This window comes from Salvelinus sp. IW2-2015, linkage group LG11, assembly GCF_002910315.2.
Source record: "Salvelinus sp. IW2-2015 linkage group LG11, ASM291031v2, whole genome shotgun sequence".
NCBI lineage: Eukaryota > Metazoa > Chordata > Actinopteri > Salmoniformes > Salmonidae > Salvelinus > Salvelinus sp. IW2-2015.
This window is the reverse complement of record NC_036851.1, coordinates 5896294-5920487: the sequence shown is the minus strand read 5'-3', so window position 1 is coordinate 5920487 and position 24194 is coordinate 5896294. Positions and strand designations below refer to the sequence as shown.

The 24194-nt window shown below is 42.2% G+C and overlaps 1 protein-coding gene and 1 long non-coding RNA gene across 4 annotated transcripts in view; one reads left to right on the top strand and one right to left on the bottom strand.

The window, feature by feature from the left end:
- The window catches only part of LOC111969697 (copine-5), a 210439-nt gene that overhangs the window by 146841 nt on the left and 39404 nt on the right, over positions 1-24194 (top strand). For all 3 annotated transcript variants that reach the window (XM_023995881.2, XM_023995882.3, XM_023995880.3), the window contains 4 exons: positions 6140-6243; positions 8295-8399; positions 21195-21236; positions 22109-22184. In XM_023995881.2, the coding sequence (XP_023851649.1) occupies positions 6140-6243; positions 8295-8399; positions 21195-21236; positions 22109-22184 (327 nt within the window). The remainder of the gene's footprint in view (positions 1-6139; positions 6244-8294; positions 8400-21194; positions 21237-22108; positions 22185-24194) is intronic.
- LOC139028355 (uncharacterized) overlaps positions 16906-24194 on the bottom strand; it is a 53377-nt gene continuing 46088 nt past the window's right edge. The window contains exon 2 of the long non-coding RNA XR_011480543.1: positions 16906-17023. This is a non-coding gene — a long non-coding RNA (uncharacterized lncRNA). The remainder of the gene's footprint in view (positions 17024-24194) is intronic.

Sequence of the window (24194 nt, the reverse complement as noted above, 5' to 3'; positions counted from 1 at the left end):
TTGTGTAACGGCAGTCTGAGGAGTAAGAATGGTCGGACCAAGATGCAGCGTGGTGAGTATTCATATTTATTTAGAATACTTTCAAGAACGAACAAAACAATAATATGACAAAAATAACCGAAGACGCTACAGTCCCGAAATAGTGAACACAGAACAACGGAACACGAACAGGAACAATCACCCACAAACCACAATACAAAAACGGCTACCTAAATATGGTTCCCAATCAGAGACAATGACTAACACCTGCCTCTGATTGAGAACCATATCAGGCCAAACGACAAACCCAACATAGAAACACAAAACATAGATAACCCACCCAACTCATGCCTGACCATACTAAAACAAAAGAAAATACAAAAAGAACTATGGTCAGAACGTGACAATTTGGCTTGCTAGCTAGCTACTCTGTGTAATCTAGTTTGTCGAGCTAGAAAGGATTAGAAACAAGTTGAGAAAAAAGTAACTAAAAGAAAAGTCTTGAATATAGAGGTTCTATTTTGCGGTTTCCCAGAATAAATGCGATCTCTTTGACGAGGCGTTCAATGTTGCCAACTATTCCTCAGTGAGCATCGCTATTGGCTGTACGCTCTGGTCTCCATCCTCATAGATTACTGCACCTGTACTAGCCCATCTATAATTTAGCCCAACAACTACTCTTTACCTACTGTATTTATTTATTTATTTTGCTCCTTTGCACCCCATTATTTCTCTCTACTTTACACTTTCTTCCACTGCAAACCAACCATTCCAGTGTTTTTTATTTTATTTTATTTTTTTTTTTTTACTTTCTATATTGTATTTACTTCGCCACCATGGCCTTTTTATATTTTTATTTATTTATATATATTTTGTTTGCCTTCACCTCCCTTATCTCACCTCACTTGCTCACATTGTATATAGACTTATTTTTCACTGTATTATTGACTGTATGTTTGTTTTACTCCATGTGTAACTATGTGTTGTTGTATGTGTCGAACTGCTTTGCTTATTCTTGGCCAGGTCGCAATTGTAAATGAGAACGTGTTCTCAATTTGCCTACCTGGTTAAATAAAGGTGAAATAAAAATAAATAATAATAAATAAATTGGCGCCTTGATTTGTTGCTAGAAGTCGCTAGAGGACGTTTTGCCATTGCCATGACAATGTCGCACCAACAATTTGTTTTGCTGCGGCACAGCTGCAGTGCCCGTCATAGCGTTTTCGTCCCATCTCCCACCCACTCCACTCGTGCTGTGACATTGCTGTGACTTCTGTTGCACAGACAGCTTTTCCCACGCTCGTTCGCGGCAGAATTCAGTGGGGAAAGTCGCTAAATGCTATCAGAAACGGACAAACCCTCGGTGTCAAAACTCCCCAAAGGCAGCCTGAGAAGTAGCGGAATTTGTCACTAGACTCTTTTACAGTAAGTACAGTAAACATATACAGTACAGTAAGTACAGTTTCCCTTATCTAAATGTTGCAGAGAATGTCCTCTTTCAGATGCTCTTTTCCCAGGGTTGATAAAAGGTAGAGCCAAATGTTTGAAGCATGTAAATAGTCACAAATCCATCAGATCGTCGGTGATCCTATGTCGTAAATCATAGTTTGTCAAAATCAGCTTTAGCTCAACTTCAGATCAGTGTTGATCAGCATGGTTGCCCCATTCCTGTGCAGAAAGCATCTTGTTTCTTGACCCAGAGCATCATGAATGTCACTCATTTATTTGTATAAATGTTTTACAAGTTTAAAGACCCATACCTAGGAGAATAGATGAATGTTGGAAAAATTACGTTAAATAGTATTTTAGTGATTTCAAACATCGGGCCACCGTGGAGAGGAGTGTGTTTGTACTCACTGAACACAGCCTGCAGTCTAAGTCTGACTGGGAGTGATAATGAGACAGACACACACAAACCATGCACAGRGACACACACACACACACGTTCTCCCTCTCACCCAAACACAAACCATCACACTCACACAAAGCAGATCTGCTTCAACATTAAAAAGCCATTAGCAGTAACATTACGAGGTGCAGCTAGCGCCGGTAGTGTCCAGTGTAGAGCCTCAGGCCCTCCAACAACAACAGGAGAGGTGTTTATCTTCCTGGTGCCCACTGCCTTGGCTGTCTGCTGGCACTTCAGCTCTTTAGATAACAAAGCTATTCAATCTGTACTCCCGTGGTAAGATTAGCCAGCTACAAACTCTGCCCGGGCTGATTTATAAGGAGCTCCTACAGAATAATGGCTCTTTGTTTTGTTTTTTTGCATCTGTGTCCCAAATGGCACACTATTCCCTATATAGTGCACCGCTTTTGCCCGGGGCCCATTGGGCTCCAGTCAAAAGCAGTGCACTGTGTAGGGAATAGGATGCCATTTGGGACTCAGATGCAAAAAAAACAAAGAGCCATTATTCAGAGTGTCTGAAGCAAACAAACATAGTGGTCCCCAGAGAGAGACAGAGTTAGACAGACAACAACAGTAATTTAGAATAACGCTTGAATTATTCAAGTCTTACTGCTAATTTACATTCTTAAAGGAAATAAGCTTCTTTTTTTTTTACAACCAATTCTGTATTTTGGATGTAAATGGCATGTTATAGAAGTGTCCAGACATCATTTTTCTTGTGATTTCACTTGTTTTTTGAGAAACTTACCCCAACCAGCGATACACTTCCTCGCCCTCGTTCTGTACCCAAATGCACAATTTTAGACCTGGAAACGCTCTCAATGTAGTGATGCAGGTCTTTAGATGTTGTACACATGAAATGGTGCGATTCCAAACTTTATCCACAACGTTATATCCCATTTTGTGCAACTCGAGTGGTTTTCCCTATCCAGCTGTTCCATTCTCCGTGTAGCCTGCTGCTAGAATGGACAGAGATGTTTAGCTCGAGTTGCAACAAAATGGAATTTACAGTGCCTTCAGAAAGCATTCAGACCCGTTMACTTTTTCCACATTTTGGTATGTTAAAGCCTTATTCTAAAATGGATGAGATTCGTTTTTTCCCTCATCAATCTACACACAATACCCCATAATAAGACGAACCGAAAACAGGTTTTTAAACACAGTCCCTTTGCTATGAGACTCGAAATTGAGCTCAGGTGCATCCTGTTTCCATTGATCATCCTTGAGACGTTTCTACAACTTGATTGGCATCCACCTGTGGTAAATTCAATTGTTTGGACATGAGTTGGAAAGGCACACACTTGTCTATATAAGGTCCCACAGTTGACAGTGCATGTCAGAGCAAAAACCAAGCCATGAGGTCGAAGGAATTGTTTGTGGATCGCCAAGACAGGATTGTGTCGAGTCACAGATCTGGGGAAGGGTACCAAAACATGTTTGCAGCATTGAAGGTCCCCAAGAACACAGTGGCCTCCATCATTCTTAAATGGAAGAAGTTTGGAACCACCAAAACTTTTCCTAGTGCTGGCTGCCTGGCCAAACTGAGCAATCTGGGAGAAGGGCCTTGGTCAGGGAGGTGACCAAGAACCCGATGGCCACTCTGACAGAGCTATAGAGTTCCTCTGTGGAGATGGGAGCACCTTTCAGAAGGACAACCATCTCTGCAGCACTCCACCAATCAGYCCTTTATGYTAGAGTGGCCAGACGGAAGCCACTCCTCAGTAAAAGGCACATGACAGCCTGCTTGGAGTTTGCTAAAAGGAACCTAAATACACTCAGACCTTGAGAAACAAGATTCTCTGGTCTGATGAAACCAAGAGTGAACTGTTTGGCCTGAATACCAAGCGTCACGTCTGGAGGAAACCTAGCACCATCCCTATGGTGGTGGCAGCATCATGCTGTGGGGATGTTTTTCAGCTGCAGGGATTGGGAGACTAGCCAGGATCAAGGTGAAGATGAATGGAGCAAAGTACAGAGAGATCCTTGATGACAACCTGCTCCAGAGCGCTCAGGACCTCGGACTGGGGCGGCGGTTCACCTTCCAACAGGACAATGACCAACACAGCCAAGACAATGCAGGAGTGGCTTCGGGACAAGTATCAATGTCCTTGAGTGGCCCGAACTTGAACCCGATGGAACATCTCTGGAGAGACCTGAAAATAGCTATGCAGTGACGCTCCAAATCAAACCTGACAGACCTTGAGAGGATCTGCAGAGAAGAATGGGACAAACTCTCAAACACAGGTGTGCCAAGCTTGTAGCGTCATACCCAAGAAGACTCAAGGCTGTAATCGCTGCCAAAGGCGCTTCAACAAAGTACTGAGTAAAGGGTCTGAATGCTTATGTAAATGTCATATTTTCGGGGGGGTTTTTGTTATTCAATTTCTAAAAAGCTGTTTTTGCTTCGTCATTATGGGGTATTGTTTGTAGATTGAATGGAACTAACAATTTTAGAAGAAGGCTAACYTAACAATGTGGAACAAGTCACYGAGTCTAAATACCTTCRGAATGCACTGTAACGTTGCAGATAAAGTTCGGAATGACACAATTTAATGTGTACAACATCTAAAGACCCTACATCACTATACTGTGAGAGCTTTGCAGAATGAGTAATGAGGAAGTGTATCACGAGTGGGGAAATTTAAAAAAAAATTGAGATTTGGTTGTATAAAAGTAAACTTCTCCTTAAATGGATTGTCATTGTCTTGGAATGTTTTAGCTATAATAACTTTTCGGTGATGTAGTAATTGAATTTGTAATTTGGCAGGTAGGCCTACATCAGCGACGATGGAAGAGCAGGAGGGAGAGCGCTATGGGAGGGAGGGCTATTTGTCTGACCATCATTAGTGATGGTCAACGATCAGGCACAGTGTTTGCTGTCTGACAGGTCTGAGAGGACATTAGTGGGACTGTCTGATCTGAGGAGTTTTARTCATGCTGCTGTGTCACTGTTAGGAGAATTATGTTCTCATGTTCATGAACCAATTCAATTTAATTACTCAGTCTGCTATATCAGGATTTGTACGATACTGATAGGAATAAAAACAGAGAGTCTACAAAAACCACCAGTCTACAATAGTCAAATGTTTATTCACGGAACGTTCTGGCGTGCACAGTACAAAGACCTTCATTTTATAGTGACACACATACTTCCACATAAACCATCAGGTATCTGCCCCGCCGACAGAGATTAGGGGAGTCCGTGAGAATAGCTTCTTCCTGCCCTCCCCTAAGATAGGGAGAGACCTGAGACTGGGAAGTTCTCAGTGTCCCAGCCAAGGTCGGCACCGAATCTGGCTCAGACAGACAGTCTGTTATCAAGATACTAGACACATTGTCCCCAAAACGTTGATTCTGACTAAGAACTACACTCCAGGATATATTATTATTCTACTGACTAAAACCACACACAGCATTAAAATAATCGCATGATTCTAATCACTTTCATACATGCATTATAATAATCTAATGATTCTAATCAATTTCATACAATCATATGGTTTCAGAGATATGGTTTCAGAGTGTAATATTCTAACCATTTATTAAAACACAATTAAAACATGTTTCCTTATCAGTTACTCTTTAGGATCAGTCATACTGGCCAGTGGAATCAGTGTTGGTTCGACTGGGGATTACTGACTGGTTGGAGAGCATGCCCCCCCCCCCCCCAACCATCAGAGATTGACCTAGGCACCAGGGAGTTAGAGGTTGTAACATAATCTCGTCTGCATCCCAAATGGCACCCTATTCCTTATATGGAGCACTACTTTCCTGTGCATATGTAGGGAATAGGGTGCCATCTGGGACACAGTCCTTTTCTGGAACATGGTGATGAGTAGGGTTGGTTTGTAGGCATCATTACTGTAGAATTTATGTGGCTCTGTTTCTCCCAAGAGCTCCCGGTGTACACTTAATGAGCTCTCATATTCATCCTACTGCAAGAGATGAAACACAAGCACACGTGTGCTCTCGCACACATAGACGCACACAAACACACAAACTGAGATGGAGGTGGCTTGGTTGTAATTGTGGCAGTAGTGGTGAATTGATTAGAATGCAAAATGCATTTTGCCTTTTATTTGACACAGATGAGTGACTACAACAAACAGGGGAAAGAAGCACAAACAACAATATTAATCAACTGAATCATTAAGTTGAAATATTTTCTTATTTTCTCATTCTCTCTTTCTGCCCTTTCTTTCTCTCCCACTCTTTCTCTCTCACCCTCTCTCTCTCTCCGCACCCCCAAAGGACAGTGCAACGATGCAGTTCTGTGCCAACAAACTGGACAAGAAGGACTTCTTTGGCAAGTCAGATCCTTTCATGGTGTTCTACAGGAGCAACGAAGACGGAACGTAAGGCTCTYTGTTCTGTGATTCCGTATCCTGATCCTGTTAAAGGGATAGTTCACCCGAATTACAAAATTACATATTCGTTTCCTTACCATGTAAGCAGTCTATGAACAAGGTATGACAGCAACCTTGTCCAAATCATCCAAAATATCAAAAAACAAATGTGTAACTCAATGATGTTACTTATAGAAAATGTGGATATGAAATGCAAAAATGCTAATAGGTACCATTAATTTGTGCKWCAAATGCYAAAAAAGTTTGCATTTGAAACAGTGGCCAGGTAAACAAAACCAAAACATGGGTTGCTGTAGTACTTTGTCCATAGACTGCTTAAAGGGTAAGGAAACCAATATGTCATTGTGTAATTTCAGTGAACTATCCCTTTAACATTGAGGGGGGTATTAATAAAAATCACCTAATAGCAGGAACCACACCACCTAATGGTAATATGGTAATATAGCCCTGGTAATATGGACATAAAGGATGGGACATGAACATAACTTTAATGACAAAATTCTCTGAACACTGTTTTTTTGGTGTTTTTTAAAAACCAAATTCACTGAGAATACATTACATAGGATGAAGAAACAATACTCCGACCCGCAGCGCCATACTACTTGTCAGACATAGAGAAGTGATACTGTATACGCTTTGTTGGATTGGGGTGGGGTCTGGGAGGTCTGTGGGAGGCTTTTGACAATTTCTTTGGATTCCTCATGTCATTATTAGAAAAGCATTTGTWAGGTACTATATTTCTTGAATATTCTATGAATCCTATAAATTAAAATGTCCAATTTGGGTGGAACCAATTAGCTTAACTTCCCAGAAATCGAATTATATTCCAACAAAATAATGTTGCAGGAATGCTAATCTTATCCGTTTCTAAACTATTTCAGAACAATGGTGGGTGTCATGTCATGCTAAAATGACCCCAGTACCAATCACACTGGTTTACTGTATCTCTACAGTGTGACAAATTATGCAGTGGAGAATTGGTGCGGTGGAGAATGCAATTAGAGAGAACACACAGAAGGCAAACAGGTCGTTGTATAAATAAATTAAACACACACTGAGCCAAACCCACCAGGGACCATACTGCACCTCACCATTCCTTAACAGGCTTCCAGCGTGTGTGTGTACGTGAGGTGTATGTGTGCATGAACCATACCCAGAGAGAATGCGCTATACAACACCTCCCAATCCCCTAACAGGCTACCAGAGTGTGTGTGTACGTGCGTGTATGTGTGCATGAACCATACCCAGAGAGAATGCGCTATACAACACCTCCCAATCCCCTAACAGGCTACCAGAGTGCACTCTGTTGTCCCAGAGGCCCTTGCAGCGAGCGGTGTCAGACCATTTAAGGGCCGCTGGCTTAGAGAGAGCCTGCACTTCTTAGCCCTTATCTTCATTCAGGCATTTCTTAAAGTGACAAGAGGGGATAGTGGCCAGCACAGATGTGCTAAAGGGAGAGAGGAGAGGGACAAATTAGCGTGCGGCACGGCACACACACAAACACACGTAGAAATGAGTACTTGGCGGATGCTGCTAAATGGACCATGCTGTTCTAATGGCCGAACGGCCGACGGCAACGAGGCAAGATTAAGTAAATCCCGCAGCTCTGGATAAAAGAGGGGAACACACAATATTGTGCAAATCTAGATCTGCTCAAGCAGAATCGTGGTGGGTGGACAGACTTTGTTGGCGTGCGGTCCCCGTTAGGTGAGGCACTCAAGTATCAAAACAATGTGCAAATTGTATCACACCTGTGTGAGGGAGGAAAGAGTCATTATAAAAGTGAAGGCCAGAACACGCACCTTTGTTTGGACAGCGACGTCGGTAAACAAAGATTATACACTGATGCTATCATGAAGTTGCTGTTTTCAACACAATGAATTGTCTGCCTTTTAACCGGATATATTCTGTCCTTGTCTGTGTCTCTCCTCGCTTATCTTTCTCCTCTGGTCTTCTCTTCTTTCCTGTCTCCTTTCTTTACTCCTGCCCAACTCTCTCTATTTTCTCTCCTCTCTCTACCCCCTCACTCTCTCCTGCAGGTTTACTATCTGCCATAAGACAGAGGTGGTGAAAAATACGTTGAATCCAGTTTGGCAGTCATTCACCATTCCTGTCAGAGCACTCTGCAATGGGGACTTTGACAGGTATAGAACTCGCCTCTCTCACTCCCTCTCGCCTCTCTCATCCCCTCTTACACCCTCTCATCCCACTGATCCTTCTCGCCCTCACTCTTCTTCACTGCCAGGCAATCGGGGCCTCCGTAGAGTATGTACTGAACATGTTGGGAATACATCAGCTCATGATCTTTGTTTTATTCCCGAATGATTTGTAACCGTGGAAGTGGCCTCACTCATGCTTACAGAAAGCTATGCACCTTTACGTCTCTTCTGCACTTTATCGCTAGCGATTTGTCTGAAAAATGCTTAAAAGATTCACAGAATATCATCAAAAATCTAAAAGGATTGAATTATGTTTCAGGAGTCAGATTCTTATTTAGTAGGTTTCATAGGCCTAAATGGTTTTTACCAAAGCAACAAAAATGTGACATGCTGAAAAAATTACTTTGATTTCCTCCAAATCATTGATCAGTGATAACTTAGTAACATTGTCACTTTTATTAATCTAGATATACTGAACTACAAATGTATTAGGGATCATGGGACGGACTATGATGGAGTCCTAGCACAAGTGTACGGCAAGTTATAATGTGTAGGCCTAATTTTCCACCTTTAGATCTAGCCAGTGTGGACTTCTATAACATTTCCATAGACGAGCCACCGTAGGCTATAATATTACTGTCGCCTATTATTTTCAAATCTGCAACTGAATTAGACTATTCTTCACATTACAAAAAAGTTTATAAAGCACTCAGCAGCTCAATAACTCTATCCTCCACAGCACTGTCCAGAATGAACAGTGGGTGGTGGGATGGTCATCCAATACTGCTTCCAGCTCAGAATAGAACGGGCATTGGGTTTTCCCGTTGCCACTCCTGCTATTACAGTCCTTGGCCTTTCTGCACGATATTTACCTATATTTAATTTTGCACAGGCATTGAATATGGGAACGGCAGAACTTTTTTTTCGCTCTCATTTGGGACGATATCTCTTCATAAATATCTTTATTTCTATACTGTATGCGTTATCTATTTTCGATTGGACTGTGGCATCCAACCAGAGTGCCAGTAGGTACAAGGTTTCTAATGAAGACCATGATCTTATTTCTGGAGGAATTGTAGYGGTATCTTTGTCCATAATTACCTCAACTGTCCGGTGTGATTTCTTTTTAGAGGGTCACCAAATGCTTTTTTGGAATGGGCAGAGAAAGTTAACGTCGATCCATGGAGCCAAAAAGAACAATGTCGGAGTATAATTCAATAAGGGAAAAGCTGCYAAATGGAGAGTTGAAAATAAAGAGTGAAAGTCATTTTTGGGAAGGATTTGGTGAAGCGTTTAACAGAGGATGATAGCAGTATTAGGCACTAGGCTCATGGCATGTCAAGGGAACGGTAGCCTATTGTTCAGACGGGTTAAAAGAAAACTCAAATCTGGACACTGACTGTAGGTCTATAACCTTTCACAGCCTTAATATTAACTCCTGCAGAATGAAGCATTTCCTTGCAGTAAAACTATACACCAAATGTCGACYACGTGAAATAGGCGGGTTCTTTTTTTTGTCAATGTTTTGTAAGAGCCTCCTCGATGTTGGCTGAGAGAACTCTTGCCCCTCTCCTATTTGGATGCAAYCCATCCAAAACTTGGGCCTCACCCAGAATTTGTCAAAATTTTCAATGATCTCCAAATCCATCGATTTGCTAATGTTAGCTCCAGGAGTTGTTAAAAACCCAGCCGAACACAGTGTGTTAAGAACAGCACTAACACCGTGGTCCCGAAATAAAACACTTAAAACAACAGTTTTAAAGGTATAAAATGTATGTATCTTAGGAATATAAAATGTGTAAGTGTTTTTTAAAAGTGTAAAACACGGTGGTGTGTCGCTACTCCAAACTTTCTGCTTCTTACTTCCTGGTCACGTAAACTTTGACAGGTAATTAACATCTACAGTACATTTCTTTTAGCCATGTACACTCTTATGTCCATAATGGGTTGTGTTTGCGGATTGACAGTGATAAAAAATTGAAATCAATTTCAAGAAGCAAAATGGCAGTCAACGATTTTAAACCAAACGGAATCTTTACTAAAGTACTTATTTAACAACGACAGACTCTTGGGCTGAAATCAGTGTTTAAAGAGGAGGTCTGGTTATGATTTTTGCCCTGAATGGCCTGGTCTCGGGGATAAGCCTTTAGCCATAGTGTTAACAGTCAACATAATCACATGGTAATCTCCACATGTCGTTCTGTCAGGGTCCACTTACCACTATAAAGCCCCCTGAAACGGTAAGCTGGAGACGATAGGCCCTATGACCATTAGGCCGTAAGATAGGCCCTATGACCACTTAAAGCTAGAATCCTTCATTAAAACAGTAACAAAGCCGATACCCCACTTCTGTTTAGGTAAAAAGCTGAGGGATGGGCCTGGGGAAATGTAACCACTCTAAAATTCATAGACAGAGCAATGGTTACATGGACTGTTCATCCATGATATCACACTTCTAGCTTTGAGGCTTTGAGTGTTTGTTTTATATTTACATTGTTTGCAAACATTTGAGTAAAGCAAGCTTATATTTTGGGTTCTGATGATTACGACAGTTGAACTGAGCTCATGAGTCATCTATAAGTTATATTCTTAAAGAATCAATGGGTATATATCATTAATTTAGAAGTTAAATGAATATAGCAACTAATGGAAACGGGGATACCTACTCAGTACAACTGAAATGTGTCTTCCGCATTTAACCCAACCCCTCTGAATCAGAGAGGTGCGGAGGGCTGCCTTAATCGACATCCACGTCTTCGTCGCCCGGGGAACACTGGGTTAACTGTCTTGCTCAGGGGCAGAATGACAGATTTTTACCTTGTCAGCTCGGGGATTCGATCCAGCAACCTTTCAGTTACTGGCCTAACGCTCCAACCAAAAAGCAGCCAACAAGTGTTGGAAAAAGCATTCCAGGTGAAGCTGGTTGAGAGAATGCCAAGTGTGCAAAGCTGTCATCAAGGCAAAGGGTGGCTACTTTGAAGAATCTCAAAATATAAAATCTGTTTTGATTTAACACTTTTTTGGTTAATACATGATTTCATGTGTTATTTCATAGTTTTGATGTCTTCACTATTATTCTACAATGTAGAAAATAGTCAAATTAAGAAAAACCCTTGAATGAGTAGGTGTTTCCAAACTTTTGACAGATACTGTAAGTTTGATGTAACTTACTCTGCGGATGACGTCTGCTGAATGGATATACTGCAAAACAGACAACTATTTACAACTGCATACAGTAACTATGACAACCTATACCTGCACCTATGAAAACACAAACACACAGGCGCAAACACAGACACACGCCTACCTTGAGACCCCGGAGGATCTGGTATATGAGGAACTGAACGTGGTCGTCCGTCAGTTTCTGACACTTGACGATATTGTTGAGGTCCGCCCCCATCAGGTGGGTCACCAGGTACCTGACAATCACAACCCCAAAAAAGGAAAGACGGGCCTAGTGCTCTAACCACTAGGCTGGATTCTAGCTTTAAGAGATGAGATGGTGATATAGCAAAATGCACTTCAGATATATGGCTTATGTAAGACATAAGAACAACAGAGAGGGAGGAGTTTAGATAGAGAGGGAGGAAGACAGAAAGAAAGGGGAGGGAGGAGGAGGACTTCAACACGAGTCGACTATAGAAAAAGAGAGGAAGAATAAGAAAGCGAGAGAGAAATGAGAAACTGGATTTTTGTTTAAGACCATACATGTTGGATGCTACTTGCTCTGTACAGGTCAAAGCAGGATTTCCCTATAGCCTGCCTTCCTGCCTTCTCTCGCTCCCCCTCGCTCTCTCTCTCGTTCTCTCTCTCTCCTTCCCCCCTTTCTCTCTCTCTCTCTCTTCTCAGAAAAAGCTGAGTTGCTTAGCCTTCTGTGACAAATTACTACACCCAAATTTTGCTAGAAATAAATCAAAATATCATTCCCAGGCTTTTTCCTCTGTGTCTAGATACAAATGTATTGGGGGTGCCCCAAAGGAGTGTGGGTAAACAGGTCGGGGTCACTGAGTGTCAGCTGACAAATCAAACATCAGACATAGTGAGATCATCACCCTGTCAGAACCAATCAGACATGGGGGATTGAAATGTGTTACAGGAGAGCCTTTCCTAGAATGGCTCTCTGCCTCTCTCTAACACACAAACACAAACACACACAGACACAAAAACAAAAATACACACACGCACAAACACAGGCATGTACGCACGTGCACCCTTTAGCACGGACCCACGTGTATGCACACACACATGCATACACACACACAAACACACATGCGCGTACACACACACACACACACACACTCACTCCGCCTCAGTGTGAGTGAAATAGGATCTGACAGGGGCAGACCTGGAAACACGACATGTGTCATGAGATATCCCAAAGCGCAGAGCAGAGAACAGCCAACCGGTTACACACTGGGTTTGTGTGGGTGTGTGTGTGTGTGCATGCATGCATGTGTAGGTGGTGTGTTCAGTATAATGTGTATGTTGTGTGGTTTTATATCTCGTGGCTATGTTCATCTTGTTTAGCATCAATCCATATCGTAAATGACAAGTACCAACAGGCTGTGATTTGTAGACAGAGAGTCAGACACCACACAACCGACGGATTCATTTATTAATATAGCATGTAGATGTACCCCGTCCTCTCCTTGAGTGTCCCGAGAAGAGGGATATGAGAGGAAAGGAGAGGAAATGGGGATGTGGTGAATTTTGTCGGTCCTGCCTACGCTGTCTATATGCTTCAGAGGACATTCCATCCCAGGACCCGTCTTCCTCATTAGCATGGTAGCCCATATGAGTCTGTCCAAGTCAAAGCAACTATTTCTTCCGCGGCTGGAGATCGCAAACGGAGCCATGAAATTAGGACTGAAGTGGTGTTGTTGTTTTTCACAAGCTTAGTAGCTCACGTACTCATTCCTGATCTCTTSTGGGGTGTGTTAGGTTATTAGCGAAGGAGACATATGCCGGTTTGAATCATCATCTTGAATGATGTTAGGAACTCCACTTGGAAGATTGGTTTATTAGAGAGACAACATGAGGGTTTTTAAAGCATGATTTCACTGGGAAGACATGACTCCCAAGACAGCAACAGATGAAGACATCCTGCCTTGCGTTACTGTTACTGTGTATGTTTGGTCTGGAGTACACTCATAGAAAAAAAAGGTGCTATCTAGAATCTAAAAGGATTCTTTGGCTGTCTCCATAGGAGAATCCTTTGAATAACCCTTTTTGGTTCCACTTGGATCCCAAAAGGGTTCTACCTAAAACCAACAAGGGTTCTCCTAATGGGGACAGCCGCAGAAGCCTTTTAGAACCTTTTTTTCTGAGTGTACAGACCTGTTACTGCTTGGCGGACAGTCAAAGAGAGGATGACTGATAGGGCCTGCAGGGCATGGTGTCTTTCATGTTCCTCTCCGACATAACACACACGCACGCGCATGCACACACGCATAAGTAATAATGCACGAGAAGCCGGTGTTTGAAGGATATATTGGCACGGGCGTTGTTAGGCCCGAGATGAAGTTGAGGGCTGGCAAACCATGTCAATAATGCATAAATCATTTTTCCCAATGCTAATTGCTGACAGCATCAATTAAAAACTTGTCACGACTAATCAAAACAACCATTACAAACCACATTCGTAAAGGACATTCGTAAAGGACTTCATCCGGTTATATTATAGGACAGTGTTTTGTTTCAGGGCTGGTGACAAAACACTTCTGTGCCTTCTGAAAAGAAAAACATATTAAATCTGTTTTGTTTTTGTTTTAAATAGTTGTTCTTTTTCAATCCATTTTTTGTTTTGTTTCTACATTTAATTAAAAACACTTGGTCGGCTGATTTAGGAGAAGTTACTATTAACAAATTTATGTAGGGTCTGAATCATCATCAACCAGTCATTCGTTCTAAATGTTCCATTGCCATACTGGCTGGCAACGTTCTTATCCCTTGCTTGCTACCTAGCCAACTACGGCTAACTTACAGACACGTCAAAAAGTGCAGCCAGAATAACAGCAAAGTAGCTGCATTGGCGTTTGTTTAAGCTGTTTTCAAGTTACATTTATTTGGGATACATCCATAACAATGAGCTAATGAGGCGTGATTTCGCCTGGCATAGAAAATGTGCTCACTCGTCAGGACACTGTTCAGAGGAGCTAGCCAACAACACAGCTAACACAATCACTTCAAATTGAAGCTGGAAAGACTGCAAACTAGCTGCACTTTGTTTCGTTTGACCTTTTTTCAATTGACATTTCTGTATATATCCATAAAAATTATGCAAGCTGATTCATGATTTCGACTAGCTGAGAAACGCTGCCTGCTTGTCTGTCTCGTTCCGACTTCCCGACACGTTCATTACTATGGGACAGCTGGAGATTGAATTTGAATATTCAAACAATGTTGAAAATGTTGGAGAGACAGACAAGGTTTATACAAGTCTCCGCTGTTGAAAACTAAATTTTAGTCTAAAAGAAATGTGAGATAATGTCTAGCTGCTTTTTATAGTGGTGATCAATTTTATAAATTGCCTGGCTGGCATGATGAGACAGTGGATTGCGCAGTCAGATCGAACTGCCATCCAGGACCTCTATACCAGGCGGTGTCAGAGGAAGGCCCTAAAAAATGGTCAAATCCACCCTAGTCATAGACTGTTCTCTTTGCTACCGCACGGAAAGCGATACCGGAGCGCCAAGTCTAGGTCCAAAAAGGCTTAACAGCTTCTACCCCCAAGCCATAAGACTCCTAAACAGCTAATCAAATAACTATCCAGACTATTTGCATTGTCCCCCCCACCCTCTTTTACACTGCTGCTACTCTGTTTATTATCTACTCATAGTCACTTTAACTCTACCTACATGTACATATTACCTCAATTACCTTGACTAACCTGTGCCCCCACACATTGACTCTGTACCGGTACCCCCCTGTATATAGCCTCGCTACTGTTATTTTACTGCTGCTCTTTAATTATTTGTTATTTTTATTTTTTACTTATCTATTTTTTACTTAACACTCATTTTTCTTAAAACTGTTGCGTTTGAAATAGGCATTTTAACGTCATATATTTAGTCGGTGGTAACTTGTGGAACAGACACCTGTTGGAATGCCGTTTTAACCAATCAGCATTCAGGATTAGACTAACCCGTTGTATAAACACACACACACACACACACACGGACTTCTTAGTTGATAGATCCTCTGGGGAAAAGGCTCACAACCTTGAAGATACTGCCACTACAGGTAGAAGAGAGGAGGGAGGGAGAGAGATGCAGGGAGCGAGGGAGGGAGGTAATATGTTAGATGTGGCTCTTTTTCTTAGCGGCAGGAAACATCTCTGATGTCTAACTCCATTTTATAGTGGGTTGATGTGGAAACGGGGAGAGTAGCACACACACACACACACACGGACTTCTTAGTTGATAGATCCTCTGGGGAAAAGGCTCACAACCTTGAAGATACTGCCACTACAGGTAGAAGAGAGGAGGGAGGGAGAGAGATGCAGGGAGCGAGGGAGGGAGGTAATATGTTAGATGTGGCTCTTTTTCTTAGCGGCAGGAAACATCTCTGATGTCTAACTCCATTTTATAGTGGGTTGATGTGGAAACGGGGAGAGTAGGCAGAGGAAGGGAGGGAAGGGGGAGGGAGGGAGAGAAAGACGGAGAGGGAAGTATTTTAACTGTGCCACTTTTTTGGCTCTGATGTCTCTTAGTTAGAATCTCATCTGTGTTTAGTGGGGGCTGGGGGAGAAAGGGGAGAGGGGCGAGACGAGGAAAGGAGAGAGAAAGATTAAAACGAGAGAAGGATGAAGCGATGCTTCTAACGTTTTATAAGTCTGCAACAGAAACTCTCAACGGCATCGCGTTTGTCACCCCCATCATCGATTTGTCATCTGCTTTTGGGAAAATGTGACGGCAGGTATTTTTAACCTGAGCAAATTTGCATTCGCTGCGGTTTAGCTCCGAATGTTTCCTTCTCATAGATATAAGTTGATCCTACCTCTTTTGAAAATGTCAGCAGCAAGCCATAGGCTCTGATTCTACCYATACAACGTTTCTTGCAACCATGCCAGAGTGAAACTTTATCTCAGAGTTCCTAACAGTCACAGATGAAAATGTATTAAAATACAGTGAAAATATATTTACATTTTTCAAATCCATTACACATGCTTGTGAAGAGTGTTGGGTTAGATGTACAGTACCAGTCAGAAGTTTAGACACACCTGCTCATTACAGGGTTTTTCTTTATTTTTACTATTTTCTACATTGTAGAATAATAGTGAAGACATCAAAACTATGAAATAGCACATATGGAATCATGTAGTAACCCAAAAAAGTGTTATACAAATCAAAATATACTTTATAATGTGAGATTCTTCAAAGTAGCCACCCTTTGCCTTGATGACAGCTTTGCACACTCTTGGCATCCTCTCAACCATCTTCATGAATTCATTTAAATTAACATATGTGCCTTGTTAAAAGTACATTTGTGGAATTTCTTTCCTTCTTAATGAATTTGAGCCAATCAGTTGTGTTGTGACAAGGTAGGGGTGGTATACAGAAGATAGTCCTATTTGGTAAAAGACCAAGTCCATATTATGGCAAGAACAGCTCAAAAAAGCAGAGATACGACAGTCCGTCATTACTTTAAGACATGAAGGTCAGTCAATTRGGAAAATTTCAAGAACTTTGAAAGTTTCTTCAAATGCAGTCGCAAAAACCATCAAGCGTTATGATGAAACTAGCTCTCATGAGGCCTGCCACAGAAATGAAATGAAGACCCAGAGTTACCTCTGCTGCAGAGGATAAGTTCATTAGAGTTAACTGCACCTCAGATATTGCAGCTCAAATAAATGCTTCACAGAGTTCAAGTAACAGACACATTTCAACATCAACTGTTCAGASGAGACTGCGTGAATCAGGCTTTCGTGGTCGAATAGCTGCAAAGAAACCACTACTAAAGGACACCTATAAGAAGAAGAGACTTACTTGGGCCAAGAAACACGAGCAATGGACATTAGACCGGTGGAAATCTGTTCTTTGGTCTGATGAGTCCAAATTTGAGATTTTTGGTTCCAACCGCCATGTCTGTGAGACACAGAGTAGGTGAACGGATGATCACCGCATGTGTGGTTCCCACCGTGAAGCATGGAGGAGGAGGTGTGATGGTGTGGGGGTGACACCGTCTGTGATTTATTTCGAATTCAAGGCACACTTAACCAGCGTGGTTACCACAGCATTCTGCAGCAATACYCCATCCCATCTGGTTTGCGCTTAGTGGACAATGACCCAACACACCTCCAGGCTGTGTAAGGGCTATTTGACCAAGAAGGAGAGTGATGGAGTCCTGCATCAGATGACCTGGCCTCCACAATCACCCGAACTCAAACCAATTGAGATGGTTTGGGATGAGTTAGACCGCAGAGTGAAGGAAAAGCAGTCAACAAGTGCTCAGCATATGTGGGAACTACTTCAAGACTGTTGGAAAAGCATTCCAGGTGAAGCTGGAATTCCAAGCGTGTGCAAAGCTATCATCAAAGTAAATGGTGGCTACWTTGAAAAATCTCAAATCTCAAATGTATTTTGATTTGTTTAATCSCTTTTTGGTTACTACATGATTCTATATGTGTTATTTCATAGTTATGATGTCTTCACTATTATTCTACAATGTAGTACAAATAAAGAAAAACCTTTGAATGAGTACTGTAGTTGTGTCCAAACATTTGACTGGCCGTGCTGCTGCTCCAGTTTCAACTGTTCTGCCTGCGGCTATGGAACCCTGACCTGTTCACAGGACGTGCTACCTTGTCCCAGACCTGCTGTTTTCAACTCTCTAGAGACAGCAGGAGCGGTAGAGATACTCTGAATGATCGGCTATGAAAAGCCAACTGACATTTACTCCTGAGGTGCTGACCTGTTGCACCCTCGACAACCACTGTGATTATTATTATTTGACCCTGCTGGTCATCTATGAACATTTGAACACCGTGGCCATGTTCTGTTATAATCTCCACCCGGCACAGCCAGAAGAGGACTGGCCACCCCTCATAGCCTCGTTCCTCTCTAGGTTTTTACCTAGGTTCTGGCCTTTCTAGGAAGTTTTTCCTAGCCACTGTGCTTCTACACCTGCATTGCTTGCTGTTTGGGGTTTTAGGCTGGGTTTCTGTACAGCACTTTGTGACATCGGCTGATGTAAAAAGGGCTTCATAGATACATTTGATTGATAGATTGTTAGTCCCCACGAGGTCAAATGCTACTTTTAGGGGGTTAATGTTAGAATTAGGTTAAGGGTTATGGATAGGAGCTAGGGTTAGGTTTAAGGTTGTGGTTAGGTTTTTGGGTTAAGGTTAGGGTAAGAGTACAGGTTAGGGAAAATAGGATTTTGAATGGGACTGAATTGTGTATCCCCGCAAGGTTAGCTGTACGAGTGTGTGTGTGTGTGTACACAGTGTATCATACCTCTACAGTAGTCGTTGGGATCCTCCTGCTCCTCGTCATCAGAGCCCAGTATCTCCTCATCCTGGTCTGGGATAGGAGAGTCATTCTGCTTGGACGCACCTCTGTAGCAGCACTTTGAGATATAGCTGATGTAAGAGATATCAGCTGATGCTTTATAAATCAATTGGATTTGATTTGATACTGTATGTTGACAGGTAGATATTTCAGTGGACTGGATAAATCACCTTTCTGCTGCTCTTGGAAATGGATTATCATCGCAATGGGACTCATCTGGTTAAATAAAGCATCAATTAAATAAAATCCTCACGCCTTGCCCCTTTTCATAATCTGTCAGTTTATTATGAAAAATAAATCTCTTGTTTCCCCCTCTTTAATCTGATTATTATGTTTGTTTCCCCCCCTAGGAATTATGAATAATGAATGCTGCTGTTGTCTGTTTAGCGGTGAAACGGTAAAATCACCAAGCCTTGAAATTACACAGCATGGAGCTGCAGAGACGTGGCTTCCTGAGTGTTATTGTCAAGGAGGCTCGTTTGTTTATTAGGGGCTTGAAAAGCCTCAGTGAAAACTAACTAATGACCTTGTTGGTGAGGTGAGGCAGGGCCGTACAGAGACATTTGGAGGCCTTTATTTTCTGCAAAATCAAGACTATAGCCTACTGCTCAAATAGCCGGCAAAGAGGGGTGGGTTATTAATTTATCATGGCGAATGTATATTATGTAAATCAGCTAGCTAGTTAGCTATGCTGTTGAAACCATCTAACTAGTATTTAKCGGTGATTGGCGTTTGTTCTGTTGCTGGCATCTTGCTTTTAGGCCTACTAAGAAACAGTCCATATGTTCCTGACTGTGAGATGACACATGTAACTCAAAAGGGAGCCACATCCACACTATCGTTCGGCAACGGTAGCTTTTGCCAGCAGGTCGAGTGCAGTGCGCGCTCGTGTGAGGGCAGAATCTACAAGATTCAAAAATGAGAAATAAGCTAGTTTGCAATTCATTTAAATAATAAGAGAGAAAATAGACTACAAGTGAAATAAAAGTTGAATCATTAAAAAAAAAAAAATCTGAAAGGGCACTTTTTTCATAGGAGGGCAAAAGGGCAGGTGCTTAGGCAACCTGATGTGCGTGTGTGCGGCTTAGTTGGTAGAGCATGGTGCTTGCAACGCCTGGGTTGTGGGTTCGATTCCCATGGGGAATACAAATGTGTATACTCTCACTACTGTAAGTTGCTCTGGATAAGAGCAGGTGCTCAGTCTGCTGAATGACTCAAATGTAAATGTTATTGCTCCTCATTAAAGGCCCGTTGCAGTCAAAAATGTGATTTATACAGTATATATTCCCACACTYTGAGGTTGGAATAATACTGTAATGATTATGATAATMCCCTTTTAGCTGTTTGAAAAATACCCYCTGAAATATCAGCCTGTTTTGGTGGGATGGTGTTTTGGCCTGCCTGGTGACATCACCAAACGGTAAATGAGTTAATAGACCAATAAGAAAGAGAGATCCAAACATCTCTGCCAATAACAGCTAGTTTTCAGTTTTCCCCTCCCTACTCAGACCACTCCCAGACAGTCCTGTCAAAATTCTTGCTTGAGAAATTACTCTTTGATAAGAAGCTATTTCTGTTTCTTTTTGACCGTTTTAATTGAAAACAATCACAGTCAGGTTCAGTCTTACCTAGACATGATTTGATATTGAGATCAAAAGCAGTTGCATTGGACCTTTAAGAAAAGGCTGTAATGATCATTGCTCTCTGTCTTGTTTGATGTTTGTTTTAAAGCAGTGCAGAACAAACACACACACGATCACAACACCTGCCTCAGGACATGTTCCTCTTTTCGGCTTTGACTGATGAGTCAATCCACAGCGGCAATCTTACGCGGCTTGAACCCAATTACTCAGAATGTGTGTTTGTGTGCGTGCATTTGTGTTTTCTAAAAGGTTCTTAAGGACACCCGTCTTCTATAGCATCTCTGACCACTCAACCAAGACATTCCACSACACTAATTACTTCATAAATAATGACCAACAGCTAAAGTTCAATAGCCTACAATAGCTCCGTGTATTACTTATAACAATGGACAGATGGTGATTCGTTGTTATATTTCTACCATGTCTCTTGTGTGTTACACCCATGAGCCATAGATAGGTGCTGTAGATTGCCTAGCATCTGTAATGGGTGTGTTTTCACAATACAAATATTGATTTATCAGTCTGGAAAGTGAAGCCACGTGTTTGACTCTCTGGTCTATGACAACCTTGAGCAAAAGGTGCTTCAGTAACATCCGTCTGTTGTTGTGGGTTTTCTGTCGTTCCAGAACGATCAAGATAGAGGTGTATGACTGGGACCGAGATGGCAGGTGAGTGCAMGTGATGGTCGGATAGATTAGGAGGAGAGGGAGTGTAAGCCAACAGTTTGTAATCAATATGTGTTCTCATGGATTCACGATGTTGACTTTGTCTTTAGTAGTCATTGTATTACACTGAGTATACACTGAACACCTTCCTAATATTGAGTTGCACCCCCTCTTTCGCCCTCAGAAAAGCCTCAATTCATTGGGGCATGGACTCGACAAGGTGTCGGAAGTGTTCCACAGGGATGCTGGCCCATGTTGACTCCAATGCTTCCCACAGTTGTGTCAAGTTGGCTTGATGTCCTTTGGGTGGTGGACCATTCTTGATACACACGGAAACTGTTGAGCGTGAAAACCCAGCAGCGTTGCAGTTCTTGACACAAACCGATGCGCCTGGCACGTACTACCATACCCCATTCAAAGGCACATAATTTTTTTGTCACCCTCTGAATGGCACAAATACACAATCCGTGTCTCACGGCTTAGAAATCCTTCTTTAACCTGTCTCCTCCCCCTTTATCTACACTGATTGAAGTGTATATAACAAGTGACATCAAATAGAGGATCATAGCTTTCACCTGAATTCACCTGTTCCTAATGTTATGTACACTCAGTGTATGTTTCACTAAGAGTTTATTATTGGTCCACAGGAACCTGAATGTAATATAGCCATGTTTATCCTATAACTTTCACTAGCTCAAACCTAAATGAATGGTGAAACAAAGTCGTAAAGATGATGTTATTGAAATTACGGATGTCTTCCCGACTTCTCCCCGTCCTCCCTCCACCTTCTCTCTCCTGTGTTCTCTCTTCTCTCTTGTTCCCTCTCTTCTGCTCTCTCCTCTCTTGTCTTTTCTCCTCTCTCATCTCTCTGTCAGCCATGACTTCATAGGGGAGTTTACCACTAGTTACCGGGAGCTGGCTCGAGGCCAGAGCCAGTTCAATGTCTATGAGGTGAGCTTTTCTTTCATTTCTTTCATCAGATAGCTTCTGTTAGGGGGTCATAAAGTTTAGGGGCTGCGTCCCAAATGTATTTTATTTAACAAGAATAATACCCTTGATGTCCTCTTTTGCAAGGGGGACCTGGGCAAGGTCTGGTGATAACTAATGCCACCCTATTCCCTATAGTGCATTACTTTTAACCAGGGCCCATAGGATTAAAGTAGTGCACTAAATAGGGAATAGGGTGCCATTTGGGATGCACAATAAAAACTCCTCAACTTTCAGTCCTCCAGGATCACAGATGAAGTGTCTGTTGTTTTCCTTCCATGCTGCCTTTTCTTTACGCCTCTGGTCTAAATRGATGACTAATTGACTGGGAAACCAATGTTACTGTTGTCCTCAAGCATTAGAGTTCTTGAGCAATTAGGAATGTGTATAGAAAGTCTTACCTTATCCTATGACTGTTGCGTTGGGTATTAAAGGACTTTCCAGAGGCATTCCTAACACGTGTTTTTGAGGGGACTCTATGCATGACATGCAGGTGGTTCAAAGACAGCGTTACAAATATGTCAATGCCCTTACTGCATCACAATTCTCCTCCTCTCGTCCTCCATCACCCCTCCGCCCCCACTCCTCCTCCCCCGTCCTCACCCTCATTCACCCTGCTCTATTCTTGTTTATGTGTTTATTTTGCAGTAGAACTAATGAATGCTCCTCTCTGATCCCTCTGGTCCGCCCCGACACACACACGAACGCACAGGTGCAAACACACACACACACACAGTTCTGTTCTGTCAGGATTATAGAGAAACCATCTCTGCATCGTATAAAGTCTCAGAGATGTATTCCATGCATTCATAATTCCCTTTGTTTAAGACTGTGTGTGTGTGTGTGTGTGTGTGTGTGTGTGTGTGTGTGTGTGTGTGTGTGTGTGTGTGTGTGTGTGTGTGTGGTGTGTGTGTGTGTGTGTGTGGTGTGTGTGTGTGTGTGTGTGTGTGTGGTGTGTGTGTGTGTGTGTGTGTGCTGTGTGTGCTTTCTGTCCCCAACCAAGGAGGGCCTCAGTAGCACCTAGATCTTCTGCACAGATTCTGTCAGACTTGGGCCCTAACAGTGAATCTCAGTAAACAACAATAATGGGGTTCCATTAAAGTCCAGTTAGCCAAGGAAACACAAATACAAATTCCATCTAGACGTTACCCTAGACAACACAAAGAACTATACCTGCCTCGGCCTCAACATCACCACCACAGGTAACTGTGAAAGATCTGTGAGACCAGGCAAGAAGGGCCTTCTACGCCATCAAAAGGAACATACAGTACAATGTGCACAACGTAAAACACCAAATAATGCATGCAGAGCAGAATTAGCACGATACCCGCTAATGATCAAAATCCAGAAAAGAGCCATTAAATTCTACAACCACCTAAAAGGAAGCAATTCTCAAACCTTCCATAACAAAGCCATCYCCTACAGAGAGATTAACCTAGAGAAGAGTCCTGCAGCACATTTAGACCCAACCAAATCATGAGAAAACTAAAAGATAATTACTTGACAGATTGGAAAGACAGAGCAAAACTGGAATGTTATTTGTGCCTAAACAGAGAGTATACAGTGGCAGAATACCTGACCACTGTGACTGACCCAAAATGAAGGAAAGMTTTGACTATGTACAGACTCGGTGAGCATAACCTTGCTATTGAGAGTGGCCGCCGTWGGCAGACCTGGRTCTCAAGAGAAGACAGGCTATGTGCACACTGCCCACAAAATGAGGTGGAAACCGAGCTGCGCTTCCTAACCTCCTGCCAAATGTATGACCAGCTTAGAGAGACATAAACTCAGCAAAAAAAGAAAAGTCCTCTCACTGTCAACTGCGTTTATTTTCAGCAAACTTCACTTGTGTAAATATTTGTGTAAATATTTGAGCGTAACAAGATTCAACAACTGAGACATAAACTGAACAAGTTCCACAGACATGTGACTAACAGAAATGGAATAATGTGTCCCTGAACAAAGGGGGGGTCA